The sequence below is a fragment of the Pungitius pungitius genome, chromosome 18, assembly GCF_949316345.1.
Source record: "Pungitius pungitius chromosome 18, fPunPun2.1, whole genome shotgun sequence".
Taxonomy (NCBI): domain Eukaryota; kingdom Metazoa; phylum Chordata; class Actinopteri; order Perciformes; family Gasterosteidae; genus Pungitius; species Pungitius pungitius.
The window spans coordinates 11,684,312-11,705,736 of record NC_084917.1 but is presented as its reverse complement, the minus strand read 5'-3'; the positions used below and the strand labels follow the sequence as shown (position 1 = coordinate 11,705,736).

General features: G+C 47.2%; 1 protein-coding gene across 1 annotated transcript; it reads right to left on the bottom strand.

Moving 5' to 3' along the window:
- Positions 1-1,458: 1,458 nt before the first annotated feature.
- On the bottom strand, positions 1,459-20,887 carry tprn (taperin). Its single transcript, XM_037484076.2, has 4 exons — positions 18,551-20,887; positions 3,934-4,123; positions 2,809-2,927; positions 1,459-2,032 (listed from the first exon to the last, which is right to left on the bottom strand). Exons 1-4 carry the CDS (start codon positions 20,684-20,686, stop codon positions 1,970-1,972), a joined length of 2,508 nt encoding a protein of 835 aa, XP_037339973.2. The 5' UTR covers positions 20,687-20,887; the 3' UTR covers positions 1,459-1,969.
- Between the last annotated feature and the right edge of the window lie 538 nt (positions 20,888-21,425).

Genomic DNA, 21,425 nt, shown 5'->3' with positions numbered 1-21,425 from the left:
TCCAAACTAACCATGGAGTTTTGGGGGGGGAACAAAGACGAAGCCGTGGACCAGGGAGAGAGTCCGCTTAGGCTACATTGTTTTAAATCATAAGACAATCATCAACAATCATAAGACTTTAGATGCAAGGCCGTGGCAAAGCGTGAAAAAAGAAAGTGGACGTGGTTTGGCAGTGCATTCATGTACTGAAGAGCTTCCTCCCACAATTCTATCCATTCATTTAGATACAAAACAAGACCAACAGGCGTCAATAGTGGCTTTCGTTGGGAAACAAAACTCCTCAGCTGGACGTCACGCCGTTTTAAGTGCACACATCCTGTGTTCCTTCACACGGGGCGCAAAGACATTTAACATCCAAGACTCAAGACAAAAAACAAATCATTCTAAAATGCATCGGACAAAAAACGCCTCATCCGCTAACAGCTAAATCCGACCCACCACGTTTAATCTGATTGGTCATTACAGGAGGTGAGAAAGAGACTGTACAACAATACTGGCCGAAGGGTAGAGAATGAACGTGAGGCTGTTACAGCAACACTTTTAATCACTTGGCATTATGAGTTTAAAAACAACAACAAAAATCATCTGGAAACTTGGTGCATTCTTGTATATATAAAACAATCATATTAATAATAATAATAATAATAAAAAATAAATCATTACTTTCGCTCAAAACACACACACTCTTGCATTTGCTCATACAAACGTGCCGCATTGTGAATGGTCACAATCGCCGGTGCGTTCATTCCTCGCGTGGACCGGCCTTCTGTCTTTGTGGAATGTCAAAGTACGTGAGGTCCGACTGGAAGAAAAAAAAGACAACAACAACAACAAAACCTCCTTCAGCACCAGCAACTCGGCCTTTACAAAATTGGTTTTGTACACGAGCAGGTCTCAGACATGCAAACTTCATCATAAGCAGGAACAAACACACGAGGAGCCGCAGAGAGACCAACGCAGTCCGAAGGTCTCACACAGAACCACCACGGTGGCTTTGTGTCACCGGTGATACGCGCAGATGCTGAGACATTATTGGCCATTGGTGACTTTTTCCAAGCGCGTGGTCAGAAATTGCCGATGGGAAGTTTGCTCGCTGTGGAGGCTCTTCACCCCGACCTGCCAGCAGCTCCACTACAGCGTAGTAAAAAGCATACAAAAACTAACGAGGCGCACAGAAGCTTTACAGTAAAACAGAACCAACCGAGCGGGTGGCTGAAATCAAACATGCAGGTACAAAAAAACAACTACATTAGTGGCACCCTTTCACCTTTTTTTTGTGTTTTTTGTGTCTTCGAGTGTCCTCCTCGTCTTACTGACATGTTTCCATGGTAACACTGAACTCTGTCACCGTGGCACTGGCGGCTTCCTGTTCTATTTAAGGAGCTTGGTCACTCGCTTTTTCGAGTTCCTCTGCACGCGACGTCTCGGCGGGGACCTGGCAGCAGGGAATGAGGGGGGGGGGGGCGACCTGGAGAAGGCCTTCTTCTTACGGAGTCTGGAGAAGATGTCCTCACAATTCATTTGATCCTGTCCAATGTATTTATTCTAGGGAGCTTAAGGCCGACAGATCAACTGACCGGGATCTTGGGAGGAGGTGGGGGGGGTGAGGTGGGGGGGTGGGGACAGTCCAGCTGCTTTTGGATGTGTTGCTTCAGGGCAGGAGGAAGGTGGGAAGAGAACGGAAATAAAAGCTAATTTGCTACCAAATGCTCATGATAACGTGGCGTGTGGCAGTTCTGAGGCGAGAGATCAGCCCCCCTACTCCCAAAAAAAAAAAGAAAACAAACAAACAAACAAAAAGAAGAGAACACTTTGTTTCCTGTGTGATCAGGAAGATGTGCTTGGAGACGGCTCTGGAGTGTAGAGCTGGAGGCAGTTTCTGGCCCGGGAGGGGCGGACCTCGCTGGGCTCCGTCGGCAGGCTGGTCCCACAGGAGTGATGCTACTGGACAGCTGATTGGTCCGACGGATCAGAAGTAAAGGGCGGGCTCGCTGCTGTAATCTGACAGGGACGAGCTGTCTGCAGGTGTGAGCTGAGGACAAAAGGACAACGTTGGAAATTCAACCTTATAATTATTTAATTATAATCATGCAACCTTTTATGATTGTTGTGCTCCACCTTTTCTCTCAGACTCAACCTGTTTGCATATTTTGGCTGCTGTAAAAGCTGTCAATCGAGTCCACTTCCTTTAATCCTAGTATGGTTTGTTTGTGGTCTGAAAGCCAATAAACCAACCAAAGGGATTTCATGATGAAGTGACTTTTTCTAAAGCTAAACAGGAAACAACGCTCTCTAGGTCCATTAAAAGTGTGACAGCGCTCCATCAGCTATGAACCCTTCATAATTACTGAGATGTCTTTTGTGATACCAAAGAAAAGAAGCTCATCCCATGCATTAATGTGCCGCAAAAACGGTATTTATCGCCCTTTTTCGTCCTGATGATGCGGGAGGTCTATCACCTCCTATTGTCCGATCAACGAGTTCCCCGTCAGCCTGTGCAACGTCATGTTGACCCTTCTTGGTCCGTTTGTAAAAAGTGAGCAGGAACTGACCAGAACTACAATGCACCAAACAGATTCCCAGAAGATCCTAAAATGACCATATTCTGATATTCTGTCACATCACACTCCAACATAAAACCCACTGGACTAAATACCCCGGGTCAAAGACATAAAACGCAAGCTGAAAGACACAACCCATCATTATGAACCCATCCATAATGTAAGGGAAAAGGCTTAGCAAACCACCCCTAATTAAACCATGACACGGCCCCCCCCCTGAAACAGAAACGAAGGAGATCTCCCTCACCATGACCTCCTCGCTCATCTGCGCCTGTTGGTTAGCGGTGTCCTCCTGGTAAACACTCTCTTTGTGCTCCTGCCAGGCGCTGAAGTCCACTGAGTGCTTGGGAATGTAGCTGGAGAGGTCTGCAGGCGACACCACGGGATGCATTACTCACATGTAAAGGGCCGTTTGCATTTCAATGAGGGACCACCACAAGCTCATTTTTGTTAAATGTGATCCACGAGTTGTCCAGCAGAGGTCACTGTCTTCTCACCCGATGTTGTCTCTGAGCTTCCACCACCCACATGAGGGTAGTAAAGTTATGATGAAGCAGCAAAAACCTGATCAGACAACTTTGTGGTTTTGATTTGACATAAAAAACAATGTGTCTTCCCGCAGAGAATTGATATTTTAGAGCCCCAAAAACGTATTCAAAAGTCCATAACACACCTTCATAATTAGTCTAATGCCACACATTAAGCTTGAAGAAGAAAAAAAGCTGAGGTTTTTGGCATTTTTTACGATTGTCAAAGTAAAGTGTAGAAAAGAAAAGCCGTGGTGCGGCTATAAACAGTATAACAGTATAACAGTATAAACAAGAGCAGTAGCCTCCAAGAGACTCCGCCTTGGCTAAAGTCATACGTCAACGTGCTTTACACAGCTGGTGTTTAAGGATAGGCGTATATATCTGACTTCAGACCATGTAGGAGCAGTGCCATGGAAACCAAAAATACGCTTTTACTGCTTTACGGATCATCTGGGGAATGCAAAGTGGTCATGGCTTTGCAACTTGAGCTCATAGATACACGGAGGATTGTGGGTCAGAAAAAGCATGCAGGATGGATACTGCAAAATGCAACCGGATGCAGCAGGGCATCCTGGTATTTCTGGCTTACTCCATTTGACATTATGTGTATTGATTTTGGGGCGCACTGTATAGGGCAGGGTGTCAGAATACACAGGCCGTGTCCTTCACGAGGCGCTCTACATACTGAGCAGGCCGACAAAGTCAGATCGTCGTGGACAACCAAACCTCAAAGGGGCCGCCGCAGGAAATGTCAAAGCTACATACGACATGCAACAAACATACGAACCGACTGTCCCCCCCCCCCCCCTCCCCTCCCCCGGTCACATGCCCCGAGGACTCACCGTTGCCGTTGTTGGTGTGGGACGGCGAGCCGGTGATACTGGGTCGAGGGATGTGGATGCGTCCCACCATGCTCGGCTGTTCGTCCGCCACCGCCCCGTCCTCGTCCTCGTCCTCGCTGTCCCACGCGCTGCTCTCCGACGGATACTCGTGCGTACTCTGCAGACTGGACTCATTGAAAGAGATCTTGAGCTGAAATAGACACACAGGCGGAGACAGAAAGGTTGGAATAAGTTATTATCTTCAACATGTCCTTGAACTGCTGTTGATTTTTGCCAGTATGGTCTAATCCCCCCCCCCACACACACACACCCCACACACATGGTTGCAGTGATTTCTACTGCCTCCGTATTGTATTTTCATTTCACTGGAAAAACAATAAAGATAAAAACACCAGGCACTGAGCAAACTGAGTTTGCACGGCTGGCTGTCACTGAGAGAGAAAAGGAGCAAATAAAACACATTTAATCTCAGACAGGAACTACTGTTCTCAAAGGATAGATTCCCTCCAGCCAGAAGGCCACAGTTCACTCCTGAGCCACTTTGGTCCGTTTGCACAGGACCAGCTATTTAGGGGCTCCACAAACAGAATTTGACCCCCCAAATACAACCACAACAGTGATAGTTAACTATTAATAACACAACCTAGAGCGACCCCACCCTCCAAATGATTCGTTTGAGGCCTTTCGACCACTTCTCAGAGGCTTCATCAGCATGTGCTCAGTTGTACATTCAGTATTCAGAACTCGACTACAGGTGCAGTAAATATTAACAAAGCGTTTGCTTCCTTATTGCTTGGCAAACCTTCTACACTAAAAACTGTCACCTGACTCTGCCCTTTGCTCACACTGCTTAATGCCAGTTCACCACCTCATCACTCATTCAAGAGGGCCTTTAATTGGGATTCTTGGAGAGCCAGCTGCGGTTGCGTTAGGCGCCTCGGGCGCAGCGCGTGCTGTACTTTTAACGCGTCCTTTGAGCGGGACAGGTGGCGGGGGCCTCGCGGGGGCCCAGTGATTGATTGTCTCCTCCTGTGAGTCTGTCTGGCAACGCTTCGGTGGGCCGCAAACACGGATCCGCTGGGTGACCTCGGGGGCCTCGCACCTCGCAGCGCAGTGGCCCCCAGAGGCTACGGAGGCTTTAGCTGCCAGTGGGGCCCACGGACCGGCACCTCGGCCCCTTAGAGGAAGCGGGGCGGGTTCTCGGAGAGGTTTTTGCCACCATAACACTTCATGGTGATTTGGGGGTCCTATCCATTCGCAGGGAATTCAATGCAGTTTGGACTGTATTTATGCACCATGCAATTAGAAAATGTCAGTCACAAATCAGAAAGACAAGTGACGGTTTCTGCCAAGTGACCATTTATGAAGGTTTTCATTATTTACCCGGCGTGTTTGTCCGTGTCTGCTGACTGCTCTTACCGTGTTGTACCTGGCTCCATCTACTCTGCGGGGCCTGATCTAAATCTGCCCTAATCTCAGTCACAAGGCCAGTAGCCAGCAACACCACCTCCGACTCAATATCACTCAGGGTCCACACTCCGACAGCGCGTGTCATTAGGACCTGAGCACACGTGGAACCGCAGGTTTTCTTATCCAATGACATGGGAATTACACATATTTCCTCACTTTTACAGAAATCCTAACTAGTACAAAGTGCAGGTACTGTGCTGTTCAAATCACATCATCGTTATTATCTATGCAGACAATACATATAAAAACAATTGAATGTTTCTTACTTGTCTTACATTATGCAAGAGCTAATGTGAGATGCGTTTTGACTTACTTACGATTATATGAGACACAAAACACATTACAAACTTCCTGTCCGGAAGGATGAAGTGCAACGTTACGTTGAATTTACAAAGCATAAAATTCAGGACAATGGTTTATATATTGAGGACATCTATAGATTCAGAACAAAGTCTATAGATATTGAAGGTTCCACAGGGTGGTGTAGCAATGAAGAATGACACCTTACTAAACAATATACAGACCATTTCACATTCTCAATTTGTTTCCCATTTTATTTCCATTTGTGAATGTGAATGACATCTCTTGGCAGGAAGTCAACATGGACTCAAGCTGTTGCCAAGCAACGCAATACAGACAGAAGGGGTCGTTTTATTGAGAAAAGACAATGTAAGCTTTGTCCGACAGAAACCTAAATAGAAAGTAAGAACCTGGAAATGAGCACAATGTGTCCATTTTAAACACACTTCTACAGATTTAGGAGGAACGCCTGTAGAACAAAGACATGGGCCTATCACAGGGGTCTTCAAAACGTGAAGAGGTCCAGTTAGAGAACATTTCTAGAAGCAAAGGTCCGGTAGATCATAATGTCACTAGTTAGTGTGATTAAATAGAGGAATAGAGTAAATCAACATTTGCATTTTATCAATAAACCACTAACAAATCAAATTATGATTCAAAAACTCTCTCGCAAAAAAGAACAGAACATGTGTGAGATTGCAAATATAAATATGAAAATTTCTGCATTTCAAATAAAGTGGTTCAATTCAGAAAAAATGAAAAAACAGAAAGATAAGCTTGATTTTCCCCTTTTCTGCTTCAGATTTGGACCTTACAGTCCCAGCTAATTATAAATAATAAATCTAAAACCCATTTTAACAATTGAACAGTTGAATAGAAATAATATAATCGACTCTCTTTTTGGTAAGTGGGAGAATTAAAATCTAGTTTGACCTGCCAGGATTTGAAGTCTGGGCCTGAGTGCAGATTCAGGACAGGACGTTATGGACGAGATTCACAGGCGACGGATTTGGGATGGAGGCAGAGTCTAAATATGCAGCCTCAGCATCTCTGGGACACCGCCTTTTATTAATTCCAGATTTCTTTCTTAAAATTGGCTAAACATTTAGATCAAAAGCCTAAAACGTTTTGGCTTTTAGGTAAAATGAGGTTCTGTGCGTTCAACATGTTTTCAATTGATTTCCGCCTTCTTAATCAGGTTTTAATGACGCACATATCTGATTGGAGCAGATTCAAGAGTACATACGAATAAATCACAGATATGGATCAGTAGGGAGGCTCTATCCTTTTGTTTTCACTTTGATATATATATATATATATATATATTATCCCTATATGTTAATATATTGAACTATTCTCTGTATTAGTATTTTTTTTTACTTGCATAATTTTCTTTTCATACTTTTTAAATGAGCATTAGAGGAGGAAGCCAACAACGACCTCTTCTGTAATTATTGTGCATATGGCCATAAATAAGTTGAAGATTGAGGAGGCCACGTGGAGCAGGACGAGGGTTCAATGGACAGCTTGTGAACCCTGCGGACCAAACAAAGGAGCTTTCGCAACCGCAACCTTTCGACCAATTACTCACTTGTGTTACCTAATGAGAAGCACCTCAATGATTAGTGTGTTATTTCCTCGGTTTTGACCCGCTACGTAACAACGTTTCACATTTCTGCATCATGCTTCTCCAACGTTTCATTGAAACGTTTCTTTTAATACCATCAACAACCTCAGCACATAAGAAGATAGATGTGATGGCTTTAGACACACTGACAGATGGCCCTCTTCACTCACTGGATTTCTCTTTATTAAAACCGTATTTTCCTCCGTGGCTAAGTTTCCACATTAGTATCCAGCCACATTAACAGTACAATCCAAAAAACAAGTCAAGTGTATAAATACATATTGACACTGTTCCCGTCTTTAAAAAAGGGCCCACAGTCCCAGACGTCGGCTATTTTTAGGGCCAAAACCGTTCTTTCCTTTGGTTCCTGTGTTCACTCTCTTCACCATGAAAAGCGTTCGCTCGCTAAACTGGCATCCTGTCTGAGAGGAAGTCTGCGGATGCCAAAAGAGGGTCCATCAATAAATCAGGCGAGCCGCTGGGCTCGCTTCCTCTTTCGCCGTCTACCGGCTCTTCTGTCTGTTCCACCAGCCCCCTCCTCACACGAGACCTCGCTGTAACGCCTCGGCCCGTGTCCCCTCTCCGACTCCACGTATCGGCTGCTTTATGAGCAGCACTGATCCGACTTAGAGGTGAAGGGAGGGAGCGGGCGGGTCAACCAAACTGCGATCTTAAATATCCCGGCCTGCCGCTGCTCGTGGCTGAGCTTCAGCCGCGGGTCTTTTTCATCTCGGAGATAAAAGCCAGCATCATGGGAGGCAGGAGTGATTTGTCTTCTGTCCTCAGGCTGTGGGACGGGCCAATAGGGGCCCGACTCAGCCCCTGCTGTCCCCCTCGTTCACCACAGGGAGCTCAGACGGGACGCTGCAGTATTAACAGGCCACTGACTCATTATTCTGGTTTGGTTTTATATCCTCAAAGACGGGCTGTGATGCTCGGGGTGTGTGTGTGTGTGTGTGTGTGTGTGTGCGACGGTTGCTTTACGTCAGCAAGCACCTTCGACAGTACCAGGGAAAGCTTGTTCAGGAGGTGACCTTAATCCATAGGAAAACACTGTGCTTTGTGGACAATGCATTGCTAACTCAGGCTATTTATAGGTTCCCATTATTGTCAAAAAAGGGTAATTTTATGCTATAAGTCGCTATGGGTTTAGGCAGTTTACAGACAGACGGCTTCATGCAAGACATATCAGTCATCATTACAATATGTGCATGGGCTATTTGTGTTATGTATATAAATTCAGTTGTCTGGGTAAGTGGGAAAGCGTTTTTGAATGAGGTGATCTTGGTTTTAAATATCACCCGAGACTTTTGTTTCACTTACACCCTTCAGATTTTAAGCTTGAACTTAAATTAAATTTAAAGCAAAGCAATTCATTACTTTTCAAAGTTAATTATATTCTATACGACATAAAAAGAGGCTACAGGCGTAATGAAGGAAATGGAAGGGAGCATTTCAAAATAAAACAATGATCTTTGTGACACGATTGAACCGTTCAGGCGAGACGGCACAATCATGTGTGGGATTTGTTGTTTTGCTTGTGCTGAAGTAAAACCCAAGAGGGGTTTGTGAAGCTGAATACAAAATGAAACAGACTTGTTAGGACTGCGGTTGTCCTCAGAGTCTGGAGCGGCTGGTGCAGCAGCAGCAGCTTCACCACCACCAGACAGAGACATTACACCGAGCTGAGCAAATCATGTTTACCCCACAGGTTCCTTCCCCCCCCCCCCGAAATTTCCTCAGCTCTATTTTGTTATCGTTTGCATGATTTGTCTGACGCACAAAGGGGCTCTGGGCAGACAAAAGGAGTGAGGGAGAGAGAGAGGTAGAGAGAGAGAGAGAGAGAGAGAGAGAGAGAGAGCGAGACGAAGAAGAGAGTCAGCAGACGAGATTATGTCTTCATCAATGTGCCGCGCCAATAGGCCAGATGGGAGCTGCGCCAGGAATGTTTTCAGGCCACCCTGCGTGGCGTGTCCTCGTTTGGTGAAAATTGGTTCCTACTGAATGAACACACACAGACACACACACACACACACACACACCGGCAGTGTGGATGGCGTTGCACACCGAGGCCGCTTGGTAGCAGTGGCGCTGCGACACGACAGCGCCGGCACTCGCTAACAGCCGAGGGTGCAGCAGCAGCACGACGAGGGCGTTTGTGTTTACACAATGTGCGTCTGACTGGGAGTACATCTCTTCAAAATGGGAATGCACCTCTATCCCAGCTGACCCCAGGTGGCATTGGGCGTGGATGCGGACGGCGATATTGGCTTTGCACCTGCTCATTGAAAGCATTGGGTGGATAAAAAAAAAAAAAAAACTTGATTATATTTCAACAATGTCTGCCGCAGAATGTGTACACACTGCACGTTAAAGTGCTTTAAAAAAATACTACCACCGCCGCGTATCTGCTGGGCAGGAGACTGATCAGGTGATTAGAGGTAATCTCCAGCCTGGTAGATAATATTAGAGCAGCACCACAACAAAGCGGCTGAGGAGTTTAACTGTCGCTGCGTTAGAGAGGGATAATACAGCCCACTTGCACTCAAACAAAGCGCGCCGTGTTCCACTGTGCCGGTAAATTGGGATAACTACTGTGAACCAGAGGGCCTCGTTTGGAAGAGACGACGTGTTGGCTGCGCCATTAATGATCAGATGGAGTCTTTCAAAAGACCACTCCTGCTTTTGTATTTTGGTTTTATCCTGACCTACATGTAAGACATGAATAGAAACCCAAACACCTTTTCACAGATACACGTCAGAACAATAAGCATGAAGGAATATTCACACCTGCTGGGTGGCACATGTTTCATTTCTCAGTATCAGCTTCATCTGTGTGTGTTCAAATAGACACCAGACGTCTTAGGCCTAGCTTAGCATAGGTGGGACATGCACAACGGTTCCCTAGTAGCTTATGCTGATTTGTTTTGTTGAATTATGATTCATCGAGCTCGACAAGCAAAGTAGAGAAAAGTACTCCGGCCCTGTCAGCCCTGAGTGATGTCTACAGGTATGCCTTTCAGCCCCAACAACCTTCACCAATAGGATTAGGCAGATAAAAGCTCAACGGGAAAAAAACAAAAACAAAACAATGACAAAGCACTTGCTGCACTGCCTGCTGCCAGTCAAGCGGAAAACTTGGAAGACGTGCTAAAACCCAGAATGCGACTCCGAGGGCAACTTCTCTTTCCTCTCATCTGGTCTACGGTGGCAGATCGGTAGGAGAGCAATCCTCAGAGAAATTTGAATAACAAAATCAACCTGACACCTGAACTATTTCTGTCCGGGCACACATGGGCAGAGAGGAGAGAGGTGGTGGTTTATTTACAGAAAAAATAAATTCACCCCTATGTATGATGCACCATACCGTCACCACACCCCAAAAAAGACGTACTATTTGTGTGATGCTGGCAGTACCAGACTGAAACAGAGCATAGATTTGTTCATCAGAAACTGTTGACAGCAATCACACCTGAAAGCATTTCCCTGACGGTAATTATGAGTAATTTACTGAAAGGCACCGACGGGCTGCCGATAAGACACACACAAGATACAGCAGGTCGCCTTCGATACACTAACAACCGAAAGGGCAAACAAAAAAGCTTATGCAGGGATTCAATCCTGCAGTGTCCAACACAAATACCAGACCTTCAGGCTGTCGCTGACCTCTAAACATGTCCGTGAATGGTCTGTGCACAACTACGGCAAAAAAGGGTAGCCTACATGCTCTTGTTTTGGTACCGTCAGCCTTCCCATCATGCATTGGGTTCAAATCAGTTCACCGTTTGTGTGGACCGACGTGTGTCAAGACTGCGTGAGCCACTGCTGTGATCGTGTGCCCTTTGGAGGAGAGGTTTAAGTCTCTCTAAAGCTATCTGGGCTGAATTATCTGACTGATAAGAAATGGAGAGGAGAGGAGACACATTTCCAAGCTTGTTTGTTTCAATCAGCGAGACCCCAAACCGACCTGTGTTTGGCCCATCTAAAAACACGAGCTGGTATGGAGAGAAATGTCTGCACACGTTGCATATGTAACGTGATATCAGCAGGGTGGAGATCGAAACCCGTCCACACACGGCCCTCGTGGGAGCCTTTAGGACTCACTTCTGGTTGGTTGAATGAAAGTGTCAGGACAAAAGGCCGGGATGGGATCCCACACTGGATTAGGATCAAGGATATTCTCTGGGGTCCTGGATGCATTATGGATCCAGACCTCATTGTTAACGTCCCCAATTGGTTTGTCCCCAATTATCACAGATTTTTTTAACCTTTGGGAGGTGAAGAGGAGCCGATGGTGTGTCCTCCCTTGCTCCATAGTCGAGCTGGAGGTGAATTGCTCTCCTGTCAATTGGATTTTATGAGATAAGTCAATGATCTACGCAGTTTCTCTTCAGCATGCAGTAATGATGTCACACACCGAATAGGTTTACTTCATAAAAAGCAGCAGGAAGTAAAGCATACAGTATGTGGGTTCTGGGCCATGCAAGCAGCTCAAGATGGCAAAGTTGGTCCAGATGGAAATATGGTGTGTTTATTACTAATTAGCAGGTGTAGACTACATTTGTTTGGATGCGCTCAAGTAAAAAAAAAGAAGAAATTCTGTGTGTGTATATATTTAAATAATTAAAGACACATACACAATAAAAGATGGTTGACGTACAGTGCCTGTCAAAAGTGTGTCCAAACTTTCGACTGTAAGTAAAGTAAGTAAACAAATAAAAACTGAAACGTCTGAAGACTTTTTTAACCATGCAGTGAAATAACTGACCTTGGCGTGTTGCAGTGAGCCTCATTAAAACACACCAGCCCACTGTCAAACATCAGAGGGCTGTTTGGGTCTCCTCCCCCAGATACACATATTTAAGTCAGCTGATTACAGGAGGAAACCCATCCAAGCATCTTTATTAGAGCTTAAACCCGTGGAAATGCTCCTCATGGCAACTACATATCCACCAATTACAAAATCTACAATGTGGGCACTGAAGTAACAGTGCGCTTGTGTGTGCGTGTGAAAAGCAGAGAGTGTGTGTCCTTATCCTAGAATCCTAATGACAGGATAGAATGGCCGCGACTGGCGTTGCCCCGGCGACAGGCGCCATGGATATGTGACAAAGGGAAACGGGAGAGTGGAGGTAGAGGCAGACGGTCCGAGTGAGACAACTGCGGCAGTAAGACAGACAGCGTTTGATCATGGAGGAGCAGGGGAACGAATGATGGGGGAGCACCGACGAGTCACACAAAAACCACAACACCACCTGACATGCTGACGCTGCACATCATCAAAGCTGTACTGTCGATACCAAAACAGTCTCTGCGGAGGAGTTATTTGAATAACATTTACATTACGCACTAAAAGCGGCACATACGGCCGCATTCATAGATGAAGGCAGTAGGACTGGATGCACTCTTCCGCTTTCGGGGCGATGAAGACAACCAAATCAATTGATCCAGGGTTAGAGGCACGTGACGGCAGATGCTGGGAAAAACAAGTTAGCTGTTTCCACCTGCCTGTGTCACTCGCCCACTCAGCTTTTTTTTTTTTATAAACTCCCCACTGTTCATGTCTCTTAACTTCTTACTCGCGCACTATGAAGACACACACATGGACAAGCACACTGAATTAGACATGACTACGATGGTGGGGCTCCGCTGGACGAATTCTAATTACACTGACGTTGCAGGCTTGCATGCGCCTGGGGCCTGTGTGGGAAACCTGTGAGCGCGTACGGGCCAGAAATGAGCCACGGTGGAGCTCGTGCATGTGTTTTGTGTGTCCACATCCTGCAGGCACAGAAATGACAGGCTTGTCAAACGGAAACCATATTTGAACCACCAGGGAGAAAATAGAAGCGGCGCTTCTCTGCAAAGCAAAACGAAAGCACCTTCACCATCGAGAACAGTCATCAGACATCAACATCCTGCACCTGCTAACCTAGTTTCCTTTATAATAAAGATATACGTGGAAATACTGAAACATCAAGACTTCAACAGCTGAATTTAAAGCTGCCCTAATGGATGTTTTCCCATTAGCTACGGATCAATGGCCTGTCTGCAACGTGAAAGGGTCGGCTTGTAGACGACAAACAGAATGATGGCCCTACACACCACGCCGCTCCTCCGCGAGCTTCACTCGTGGCGGCTTGGATAAAGCCCGAGACGCTGGTCCTTATTCGGCTCAGGTCCATCCTTTACGTAGGACCCCGGTTCCCTCCTCCCTCACTGCGAGCTCGGCACAGCAACCACTCCACTGAGTCACAGCTGCGGGAAACAATGGACTTGCATGATTCTTGCACTTGTATCCAAATGGTTGAATTTGCTTCTTGAATGTTGCTTTGGATGAAGCATTCATCCTTCAGCTCCGGCCTCCCAGTTCCACGGAGCAGATAGGTGTCGTCTCCTAAACTCTTATCAACCTTATTTTCAGTTCGCCTCAGCTCCAATGAACCCACTTCAAACCACATAGCCGAAGTCAGCAAGTAGCTGATGAACACATTAGAGCCTTTAGCAGTGTAAGATACACACATTCTCCAATGAAGCTGCTGGGAACCAACTCAGTTACTCTTTAAAGATGCTTTGGCCCAGGGCTTTTTGCTTGGTCTCTGAACAGTAAATATTTTCTTCCTAATCTAAAAAATGTCTCCTGTGGCTCCAGCTCAGCCTAAATAAAGAGGAAAAAGGAAAGCAGGACAGAAGGCCGTGGGCTTTTATTTTGAAATTGTCAGAGCAAGTGGGTGTGTTTGTAGGTTTTCAGGAAATAGAAGGGAGGAGGGATAGGGAATGTCTACTGAGTGGTAAATAATTAAACACAATGGACTTTCACACCTGTAGCCCAGGCACACAAGGTAAATGTAGGAGTGTGCCCTTTCATTGGCCTTCCTGTGCTACGGGGGATGCTTTTATACCATTTAAGCTTGAGTATTTTTAGCCTGCTGTATGTATGCCATTTAACCCCAATGAAGTCTGTGGCCTTCACATTCATGCACCAAAGAGGAATGTACTCGATGCTGCAAACTCACGACTTTGATAGGACTACCGTAACTTTCTCAAAAAGCAGCCGTTCACGCTGCGCCTTGGCATCAATGCATAATGTCAACATGGTCTTCGTACTTTAGTTAAAAAGGGCTGCAGGAATTATTTATTTATTTGCACTTTTGAGATTTTAACCTCTTGTTCTACCCCATAAAATGAGCCAGTAAATACCCCTCTTGTACATTATGAAGCCTTTCCCTTTCCTAAAAAAGTATCCTATCCTATCCTAAAAATATTGCATTACAGTTGTAATGTGTGTGATTTGGTTAAAAAGTTTTTTTCTCCACTTTCCCACAGTAGGAATTTAATATCTGCCTTTGGCCAATCCTATTAGATTTAGTGTGGTCTGAAGTTACGTCAAACAGCAACATACGGCTCAAATGTTGAGTGCCTATTGGATCAAATTACATGTTCAGGTTCCCATAGACATCCAGGATGTGAGCAGAACCAAGCAGAGTAAAAGTATTATTGTTGCTGTCACACCTGTCTTTCTGCAGACAAACCAACAGGAGTAGGTGGTAAGTCATAAGAATCGTCACATAACTCAGTTTGATGAATGTGATTGTGCATCATGAGGAAAATAACTGAACTCCAATCACTATCTTGACTGAAAACATGTAAAAGTGAAACTGTACTCACTTTCGGATGCATCATGGAACGTGCCTGCACACAACTACTGAAGTGCATATGCGTTACCACGGTTACCAAAAGATCATTTACTCCCCACTCAGGCCAGTGGTTCCCTTCCACGCACTCCCACAGCCCATCACATGACTGCGAGTAGGCACGGCCAATAGATAGGATGGCCTGAATGGAATACTTCAATAGTATTTGACTGTGAGAAAACAACTGATTGACCCACAATCCTCTTCAGCAAACCTAATCAGTAGCGTCTGAGGAAAAAAACTCTATATGATAACTTATCGTCTTTTGGTGGAATCGTATGGTGATGAAATCATACATTGAGATATCCTGACACACAATGACGACGTTTATTACCAAGCACATTCAAACTCAAATTTCAAGAAACCCATTTATTATTATATTATGATTGCCTGCATGCAGGTAACATTGTCAATGCATAGCTGGAAATATCTATCTATATACAATTTTACTCCGTTTATTTAGCGATAAATCTCTTAATAAAGTTAGAATACTTTTGTATTCACTTCATACAGGACAAAAATGTCTCTCTCTCAAAAACAAACCACTCTACCCCCTCCTCTGTCTTGTTGCCAGCTCGATCTCTCCTTGATGGAATGGTGTCTTCCACCACAAGGCAATGAAAAAGAAACATTACTCGAGTCAGGACAGCCCAATCCAATCAAACAGCAGAAGAAAACCAAGTCACTCCTGGTCTGTGCATATCACCAGAGCCAGAGTCGATTTTATGCAAATGCAGGAAGAAGCTGCACTTGACCTACATAGCTCTTCCCCAATTCCTTCCCCAATAGAGAGGAGGAGATCACAGGAAGCTGGAAGCCAGGGGACAAACCTTAATAACCACCAGCGCACAGGAATAAAAGCACTGCACTATGGATAATGGGAGTAAAAAAAAAACCACAAAGCAGAGTGGTGCTTGTGGAGCGATAGAGACACAAGCATATGAGACTGGATGGGGTCCAGCGTTCAGCACCAACATGCAGCCACAGTGCGATGGATAGGGGGAAATGTTTTTGGAAAATCCAGAAGAAGAGGTGATGACCTGCTTTGATTGTTAAGTACTGACGTGGATGAAGGAACATTGTTTTTGCAGCCAAGAAGAAGAAGAAATGGTTTCGGGTTTGCTGGAAAAAAGATTCCAGTCCCAGAGCAGAGCGCTGAGCCGAGGCCCTTCTCGGAGGCTTCTCCCACACAGAAGCGGCGCTGGACAAAAAAAATTCCGCACAAATTACACAGGCCGGGCCGAACCGTGGTGCTTTTGTAATTGGCTGCGCGGCCCTGCCCAGAAAAGAACACGAAGAGAGAAAACAAATCTGGACCCGAGGACAGCAGACGGACAGCAGAATGGAAGAAGTGTTTGTCTTGTGAGCGACAAGGACAGGAGACAGGATGAGCTCATGTCTCACGCTCTCAGGCGGTCTGCATGCATGTCATGCTCGCGCGATAAAAACACACCTACGCCGCCGCCGCCGCCGCCACCACCACCACCACCACCACCGGATGGAGGTTCACTCTCGCAAAATCCCTCTTTAGAAGGTCATGCTCTGCACCCTAACCCACATAACTTTATTTAGCTACAATCTCCGAGCTTCTATCTATGCCAGAAACATGATGCCGAAGTGCAAAGGTACTGTGGACGAGATCATCGACTAAGAACCATTTAAAAGGTAATGGTGCAGCAACAAAAAAAAACCCGATGGCGTCCTTGGATTGAGTGTTTATTGAGGCAGGGCATCGTCTCAAACGCTTCGATGCAGCTGCCAGTTGATAAGAGTTGCACTCCTGATACCAAAGCTTTCCTGAAAGTTTTTTAAACTTCTGACAAAAGAAGTCAAAATGTCTGAACACAACAACCTTGTGACCTGTACGGTACGAATGGGATGCAGCTACAGTGGCGTGACAGCGGAGTCCATGCCTTTGCTCGTCAGCGTCTCCACTCGATAGAAGCTGGCGTAGCCGGACTTGTTGTGTTCCGGTTGGTAGTTGGATTTACTTGGAGACCAGAGGATTAAAGCAGAACGGGTCGAGGAAACAAGACTTCGGGGCCAACAGGCCGAGACACTGGCCTAGATCGAAGAGCTGCCAAAAGGCCCAACATAATGTGCATTAGAGCTCCTGCGTGGCTTTGTAAAGCACAAAGGGAAGGGTTGTGTGGTAAATAGATTAAAGAAATTACTAATTCATTTGCACATTTGGAAATTCATTGATTGCAAATAAAAGTTTGTTATTGTTCTAAAGACTAAATCTTAAACGAGGAAAGCGTTATTTAAGTGTATTTTCTTTCTTAATGAACACGTTCATTTTGACAGCCGTAGTTGTGACAGCAATGCATTAAACATTTGTCCTCTGTAGGCGGCCTACTGTAGACAGAGAGGAAAGGTTGAGGGCTGACATGGACCTTCATAGGCTGGACCTGAAACTAGAGGATGCTGCAGCGACAAATCCTGAGAATCTGAAACATCGCAACAATCCTAACAAGGTGTTATCTTCAAAGGTAAAGATACAAGCCACAGACAGGCTGTGTTCCTCGGCTGTAAAGAGAAACACAAAAACACACAATAGATTCTGAAAGCAGCCTGCAGCAACTTCTTAAATTAATTAGAAATAGTCTTTGATTTCTAATTAATCCCCAATACAGATGAAACAGGGGCAATTTGCAGCAAGACCATCGCCAGGCAATCGGATTAAGATGGCAAGATAACCAAAACGCCCAAAACCCAAACTTTGTTATCATTTTAATTATGATTGAGGGACAGGCCTGGGAATATCTCATCTTTGAGCAAAAGATAAATTCAACCGTAAAAGAAACAATAAGTGTGTTCCTCGGATTCTGTGACAGGTCGGAGCCTTAATGACAATGTAGAGTCATTATGTTCGGAGAGGCCACCTAACCCAACAATGCGCTGCGTGACTAATAACATGCCTTTGTGGGGCGGCAGCACACCGAAGAAAGAGTAGCTGCGTGTCAAGTCCCTGTGTAAACACACGCTTTTTAATCCACTTGGTATCGGGAGCAGGTCAAGTGACAGGACGGGGAGATTCAGAGTAGCAGACACACTCACAGCGCGGAGATGCTGCTCCAAGTCGTTAACGACAGCGCAGGTGAGCGGAAGGCACCGGGATGAAGAACAAGAGAGTGGCAGATGCACTGAGAGAAAAAAAAACTGGGCTTTGCCTGTATGACGCTTGACTACTAAATTTAGATCAGAGGAAACTTTCATGATCCACCCGGGAAGATTTGGCAAAAATAACAGAGAAGCGAAAAGCGTCATCTTCATTACTGATGAATTTGTTCTCTGTGTTTCTGAATAACAGTCTCTTTAAATGAAAATTTTACTAAACACTAGTGACAAAACACAAGGGATGTCTTTGCATAATAAATGACTTCACTCACTCCATAACCAATTAGTGGTTTAACTACATCAACTAATCTGGTCAGCAACACTCTGTGTGTCCCCTTCCTTTCTCGCAGTATAAAACATTTGAATAAAGCCACAGATTGGACGGGCTCTTGGTTTTTAATCTCACCTTCTTGCCCAAGGAGCCCGTCTTGGAGAGGCAGGACTTCTCCAGGGACAGGTACCCGCCGATCACCTCAATCTCCTCCACAGCGGGGTAGCGCTTCTTCAGCAGGGAGCCCAGCTGAGCGTAGGGGGCCTGCTGCGCTGTGGGCCCCCGTGGGGCCTCGTTGGAGGCTTCTTGCTGCTGGGGCTCAGGTGAGCTTGGCAGGCCCTCGGGCTCCGCCCTCCGTTTAGGGACCACGGTGAAGGTGTTACCCTTCCTCCTCTGCCCCATGGGGCTCGGAGCGGGGACCCGCTGCTGTGGATCCACTTCAACGTCGTCTATGTTCGTAACTGGCAGCTGATCCACGGGGGGCTGATCGGGAGCCGGGGAGGGGACGGCAGACGGGGCGGGAGAATCCGAGGGAACCGGAGAGAGGGAGGGTGAAGATGGGAAAGCTGGAGAAGAGGGGGGTGAAGAGAGGGCAGGCGGAGAGTTGAGAGCAGGCGATGGGGACTGAGGTTCTGGGGGCGGAGGACTCGTGGCAACGGGAGGAGATGGTTCAGGCTTTGACACCCTCACCTGCCTCTTGACTTCCTTCTCCTCCTGCAGTTTCTCCTCATCGCTCTTTGAGGGAGTCACCGTGGGCACGGGGGCGTGGGTGGTTGGCACTCCTGGGACGGGAACCTCTGCCGCTCCGTGGGAAAGCGAGGACTTGTTCGGGCTGCCTGTGGCGGACGAGGCAGCAGGACGGTGTTTGGGGACCACCGTGAAGGAGTTCCGGGATTGCAGCCGCAGGTTCGCTAGGGCCCGTGCCTGGGTGTCCCCATCAGGAATTCGGTTGAGGTCTGGCTTTTGGGAGGGACGGATCTCAAAGTCCGACGAGGAGCGGGATACCTTGAATATGACGGGGCTGGCGGGGGACTCGGCGCGGACGCGACGGCTCTCCGGAGAGCATGGCACCTTGGGTTTGATTGGCACCACAGAGACCTCCCAGCCCCTCTCTGTGGTGGGCTCGGTTTGCCCCTTGTCTGGCTCATCCCCGGGGCCCAGGGCTGCACCGTGACCTCCGCTCTCCTCAAACCATTGACGGGAGGGAGACACGGGCTGGGGGTGGGCGGCGCTGCCAAGCTCAGAGACGGCGTGCTGTGGCTTTGGTTTGGAAGACGAAGGACCCTGAAAGACAGGCGACGATGGCTGGCTGCTGAACGAGGGGCCCGGCCTGGCCTTTGGCACCAGATCTGGCTGTGGCCTGGACCAGAGTCGCGGCCTGCTGCTGGCACCGCAGTCCAGCAGGTTCTCCGTGCTCCGGGACTTCTTCTGCAGCTTCCCGTAGTTGCTGTCAAACTTCTGCAGCATCCGGCTGACCCTGCCCTGACCCTCCCCTGTCTCATACGATGGGGCCTCATGATCAGGGCGGCCCAAGGTGCTCAAGTTCTCCTCACTCTTGCTTATCGAAGTGTCATAAATGACCACTTCCTTGGCTCTTATCTCAGTTACAGCACTCCCTCGTCGGTCCAGGAGGTCGCTCAGAGAGCTGTAACTACTGACACCGTTTTGTTGCCATTTGGACCCGCTTTTGATCCCTCCAGCTTCCGGAAAGTAATCCGGGTCCGACTCGATTATGATAATGTTATCCGCGCGGATAGTCCGTATGCCGGGTACGTTGCCGTACAGCTCCAGGATGTGCTGGACCGGGCGGGCGGCGTTTTCTCGGTCCTGTCGCCTCCTCCGCTCCTTCTCCAGCTTGATGAAGGGGTTCTCCTCCAGCGGGCCCAGGCTTTCCTGCAGCACCAGGCTCTCGCGTCTGTCGTCGTCCTCCCTCGGTGTCGTCCCCTCCGCGTCAGTCGGCCGTGGCTCTTTGTTGTTCGCGAAGTGTTGAACGGCCGTGGTGATGGTGTAGCTGCGCCCGGACCCGTCTCTTTTGGGTCCGCTGCCGGTGCCGCCGGTGCTGCCGGTGGCCCCGTTCACGTTTCCCGGCTGCTCCCCGTTAACCCGCTGCGAACCCGCGCCGCCGGGGCTTGTCTCCGCGGCACCGACTCCTCCAGACCCGCCGCCCTTCGCCTTCCTCCTCTCCAAGATTTCTCGCTTCCAGGCCGGCATCCTCGGGCTCTCTTGCCCGGGCTCCTGGCGAAGGACGCGTAGCTCTCCTCCGCCCGACATTGCGGAGGTTTGTTTGGAGGGGATGAGGAGGAGAGAGGCCGGCTCTGAGGCGATGTGCCGCGGTCCGGTCCGGCTGTAAAACCTGTATCCGGCTCTGACTGTACCTGCTGCACCGATCACCGCACACTCACATGCATCCCTACGGTCTTTTTTTCGCCCTCTCTCCTCTCGCTCTGCTTTCCCACCCTCTGACTCCACACAGCCCCTGAACGCGGCCCCGCCCATCCGCAGCAGCACGAGCGCCTTCGGCTGTCCCATTCGCTTCTTGATTGGTCGTTTCTGCACAGAGACACGCCCCTTGCTGCCCGTAGAACGCGCATATTGACGATAACCACTCCCATTTTTATTGTTGACTGGGCAAGGGAGGCCTGTCAATCAAAAGTGTTGCGTTCAGGTTCAACCCGCCCCTCCCATTTTTGTAGTATGTAATACCACCAGTGGCTGCATCCCATTTTTGGAGGGTTGAACATAGATTTGCCAATATTGTTTTCGTCGATAGTTAAGATTGAATCACAATCCTATTGGGTGAAACTCAAAAGACTAAGTTCATCCAACACATTATACATGTAATAAATATTATGGTTACTACATTTGGTCAAAACTCGATATATTAGTCTTAATTGCATCTAAGTCACGTACTGAAGATTGACTGTTTTTTCTGTTTATTTTACTATTTATGATTTACTATTAATAGTCTAAATTCATTTTAGAAGAAAAAAAAGATCACACACAGTATAAA